Raw genomic sequence first — 4325 nt, forward strand, 5'->3', positions numbered from 1 at the left:
TTTTTGTTGTTAAAAAAACAAAAACAAGAACAAAAAACCAACAAAAACAGCTATTTATAGTGCCGGCTAGCATATGGGACACACGTATAAAGCCACGAACTTCATACAATAGTCCTAGGAGTTAACGACGAATATGACGTTTATAATTTATTGTTCCTCTTCATCAACAAATGCCTATTTATCTGATTGCAACATGTATTCACACAACAAAGTTCAATCTGCACAACTTAGGAGTATCCGTCCTATCCAGTCTGTCTAGACATGTCTGGTGTAGATGGATGGCTCTTCCCCATTGTGGATGAGCCACCGGTGGTGGGTAGGAGGGGTGGCGGTGGCGGCTTCGACTCGAAAACCGGAATCTATCACTCCCTCCTCCAACTAGATGAACACAGCAAAATCCCTACTAGTCCTGACCTTGACACAGCCACCTTTGTGCTGTCTCAGTTCCCCAACATTTCCATGGCTGAATCCCGGGTTGCGCTTGTTGATTCCGCAACGAAGCAGAGCGTGACATACGCTCAGATTCAGCGCTCCATTGCCTTGCTAGCCACGGGGCTGCACCATGGGCTTGGGGTTAGGAAAGGCGATGTGGTTTTTGTGCTGTCACCCAACTCCCTGTTGTACCCGGTTATATGCCTTGCGGTGCTCAAGGTTGGCGCCGTTCTCTCGACATCCAACCCGCTCAACACCCCGGCGGAAATTGCTAAACAGGTTAGTATCTCGGGTGCGAAGCTGGCTATTGCTGCACCGGAAGAAGTGCACAAGTTAGTACCTACTGGGGTGCCTACCCTTTACACTACGCGCCCCAAAGATGACAACGCTAATGCGTTATCCATAGAAGAGTTGATTGAGAACTGCGAGCCTCAGGATCTGCCTGAGTGTCGCCCGTCTCAATCAGACACGGCAGCAATACTATACTCTTCGGGTACTACAGGGGTTAGTAAAGGTGTGGTGCTAACTCACGCGAATCTGGTAGCTGTTATGACTCTGCTAAAGTGGTACGTGGTTTCAACGTCCTCTCAAGACGACGTCTTCTTGTGCTTTGTACCCATGTTTCACATCTATGGGCTAGCGTTTTTTGGGCTGGGGTTGTTCTGTTTGGGTACCACTACGGTCTTGATGCAAAAATTCGACTTCCAGGCCATGCTGGAAGCGATTCAGACTCACAAGGTAAACCACATCCCAGCGGTTCCTCCCGTGATTCTTGGGCTAGTGAAGTATAACAGAGGTGGTTACGACCTGTCCTCGTTGCGAAGGGTTGGGTCAGGGGCTGCGCCCCTGAGCAAAGAGGTGGCTGATGGGTTCAGAAAGAAGTTTCCGTGGGTGGAGCTAAGGCCAGGGTATGGTTTAACTGAGAGCAGCGGGGCAGCTACATTTTTCAGTTCTAGTCAAGAGGCTAATGCACGTCCAGCCTCATCGGGGCTGTTGTTTCCGTGCATGAGTGCTAAAGTAGTGGATACAGAGACAGGAGAGGCATTGGCACCATTGAAACAAGGGGAGTTGTGGCTGAGAGGCCCTAATATAATGAATGAGTATATAGGAAACCAGGAGGCAACGGCTAACACACTCGACTCAGATGGGTGGCTGAAAACTGGAGATCTTGGTTATTTCGATGAAGATGGATATCTCTACATAGTTGATCGTATAAAAGAACTCATCAAGCACAATGGTTATCAGGTACGTAAGTCTAATCTAAGCATATTCAAGTCAATACCACAGGAAAACAGTTACTCTCTAACATTTGCAATTCCAGATGTTACAGAACTTACATCTACACAAAATGCAGGTGGCTCCCGCAGAGCTGGAAGCAGTTCTATTGACTCATGCCAATATACTCGATGCAGCAGTTGTACCGTGAGTTGCCTCATCCACAGGGCTAATTTTACTATTCGAAAAACATTATCTTATATCTATGTCCATGCTTATAGCGTCTACCAGTTTAACATCCAACAATGGGTAGCGTTGGTTGTCAAGATGGGACACACATAAACATTCTATGTCTATCACACAGAAAAGTTCGTCAATCCACAGACACCTACCCCCATCAATGATAAAGTAGTTTATCATTGGTTTTCAAGATGGGACATAGATAAACAATCTATGTCTATCACACAGAAAAGTTTGTCAATCCACAGACACCTACCCACCATCAATTTTTTTTTTTTGGGTAAATCCACGAGGTATTCCGGGTCTTTCTCCGTCCGTTTAACGGTCCGGGTCCACCCGACTAATCCCCGTTCGCTCCGGGAGGCACGGGAGCTGGCCGATAAGGTAGTTTATTATTGGTTTTCAAGATGGGACATAGATAAACAATCTATTTCTATCAGAGAAAAGCTTGTCAATCCACAGACGCCTACCCACCATCAACGATAAGGTAGTTTATCAGTAATTTATTCATTTGTTTCTAACAAGGTAAAAAATTCTCAGACTAGAAGATGAGGAAGCGGGAGAAATACCTGTGGCATATGTGGTAAGAGCTTCTGGCAGTGAACTCACGGAGGAGCAGGTCATTCAATTTGTTGCAAGCCAGGTTTGTTTGAGCCCATCTCTTCTCCTTCATTAGCACCTGTGTCAGTGTTTCCTGATGACTCACAATATCAGGTAGCTCCATACAAGAAAGTTAGAAGAGTGAATTTTATCAGCCAGATACCCAGATCAACTGCAGGCAAAATTTTGAGGAAGGAATTAGTGTCACAAAGCAAGCAATCAGTCCCCTCCAAATTATAGAGTTATTGTGCAAAATCAGGATCTGCTTGTACCCAGACTGTAACTTGATCCGACAACTCTTACAATTATCAGAATAAATCATGAGCAAGAATCTAGAAATCTAGAAATAGAAGTAATTTCTTTGGAACCTATTGTAATGAGCTTGGCATCATTTATTCTATCTTTCTATCATGTACAACATAAAGCAAACACAAAGTTCTGCAAATCCAATGAAGAACTTAATTACCATTAGAACATTGTTCTTCCTGCCATGGAGATTATAATGCATCTCAGAACATAGGAATAATCTGAACATGAAGATTTCATATCATATACCAACGAATAAGAGTTAATGGAGAGAAATGCTATTGTAGTTCAATTAGGAACCAGTGATATTCTGAACAGCACACAAACATAATACGAATGAATGACGGAATTACAATTTAAAATGTGTGGGTTTTAAGAATATTGAAGTTGGAATTACACAACATCACAGCCATAGAGATGGAGAAGTCAATGAAAGAGAAAGCAAGCTTAAAGAATTCTAAACTGCTGTATGTATTATCAACTGTTTCAAGATAAAGAAACCATTTCCTCATAGTCAACAATGAAATATAAAGCTTCACAAAACCTTTGAACTCAACCAGAATGATTCACTATGTTGCGAAGGTAGAGCAATGAATTCAACCCTCTAAAATAACCTATGCAGCAAAGCAAAGTTGTTATCCATGATTTTGTTCTCAACTCATCCAGCAATCCACTTCCAAACACCTCCTGGCCTCTGACCCTGGACAGTTTGAAGCTCCATATCATGTTCTAGTGCGGATTTCTGCCTTCGTAGAGCTTGAACTTCCTCCTCTACTGACTGCATTGAGTCAAGCACCTTTCGTAGTTCTGCTATTTGTGCCTTAAAAATACATCATATCCCAAACAAACAAATAAATAAATAAACCATAGCATGTACCGAATGGATGAAAAAGTTAAACAGTAAGCTTATTAAGAAAGCAAAGGAATTGAAGGATATAAACCTCCAATTTTGCACATCTTGATCGCTCTGATGTAAGCTGACCCTGAACTGAATGAAATTCCTGCAAGTAGTCAATGAGAATGATAAGAAGATTGACAATTACAACCTTACAAACACACATGTAATAACATTATTACTACAAGAATACCTTGGATAAGTCAGCATGAGTGTTGTTAACTTCTTCAATCTTTGCCTTGATTCCAGAGTTTTCTGCTGTAACTTCAGCAAGAGATGATTCCAATGCCTTTTTCTCTTCTCTAATTGCATTAATTTCGGCAGAAAGATCCTTCCGGGTGGTATCATTTTGGACTTCCTTAAAATTTGAATCTTCTCTTTCAGTCAAGTCCAACATTTCAGGTTTTGTCAAGGCATATGCAGCAGTGACAGAAGCTGCTGCAGCAGCAGCTGCTGGTGACATAAGTATCTTAGGATGCAATGAATCCCTTGGTTTGAGCCTCATAACATATACCTAAGTTTGGTGTTGTATACCAGGAATGTAAGATAAACTTTGTTCAAGTCAAACTAAAGCATACCAGAGGGTGCTGAGAAATAATATTTTAAAATTTATTTATAAAAAAAAAAAAAAAAAAAA

At 41.9% G+C, this 4325-nt stretch overlaps 2 protein-coding genes across 2 annotated transcripts in view; one reads left to right on the forward strand and one right to left on the reverse strand.

Moving 5' to 3' along the window:
- The first annotated feature begins 199 nt into the window (after positions 1-199).
- Positions 200-2958, forward strand: LOC115996295 (4-coumarate--CoA ligase 1-like). The gene is made up of 4 exons (XM_031235492.1): positions 200-1677; positions 1787-1854; positions 2428-2530; positions 2602-2958. Exons 1-4 carry the CDS (start codon positions 262-264, stop codon positions 2725-2727), a joined length of 1713 nt encoding a protein of 570 aa, XP_031091352.1. The 5' UTR covers positions 200-261; the 3' UTR covers positions 2728-2958.
- A 141-nt stretch (positions 2959-3099) lies between these two features.
- Positions 3100-4325, reverse strand: part of LOC115997565 (acyl-CoA-binding domain-containing protein 6) — an 8307-nt gene continuing 7081 nt past the window's right edge. The window contains exons 12-14 of the mRNA XM_031237148.1: positions 3882-4202; positions 3735-3794; positions 3100-3613 (exon numbers count right to left, since the gene is read on the reverse strand). Coding sequence (XP_031093008.1) covers positions 3452-3613; positions 3735-3794; positions 3882-4202 — 543 coding nt within the window. The 3' untranslated portion in view covers positions 3100-3451. The remainder of the gene's footprint in view (positions 3614-3734; positions 3795-3881; positions 4203-4325) is intronic.

Source organism: Ipomoea triloba, chromosome 11 (assembly GCF_003576645.1).
Source record: "Ipomoea triloba cultivar NCNSP0323 chromosome 11, ASM357664v1".
In the NCBI taxonomy this organism is placed as follows: domain Eukaryota; kingdom Viridiplantae; phylum Streptophyta; class Magnoliopsida; order Solanales; family Convolvulaceae; genus Ipomoea; species Ipomoea triloba.

Bases quoted from the DNA above. Each gene is read 5' to 3' on its own strand.
- LOC115996295 (XM_031235492.1), top strand. From the start codon at position 262: ATGTCTGGTGTAGATGGATGGCTCTTCCCCATTGTGGATGAGCCACCG. The intron at 1,678-1,786 runs GTACGTAAGTCT...CACAAAATGCAG, and splicing joins TCAAGCACAATGGTTATCAG to GTGGCTCCCGCAGAGCTGGA. The intron at 2,531-2,601 runs GTTTGTTTGAGC...TCACAATATCAG, and splicing joins TTCAATTTGTTGCAAGCCAG to GTAGCTCCATACAAGAAAGT.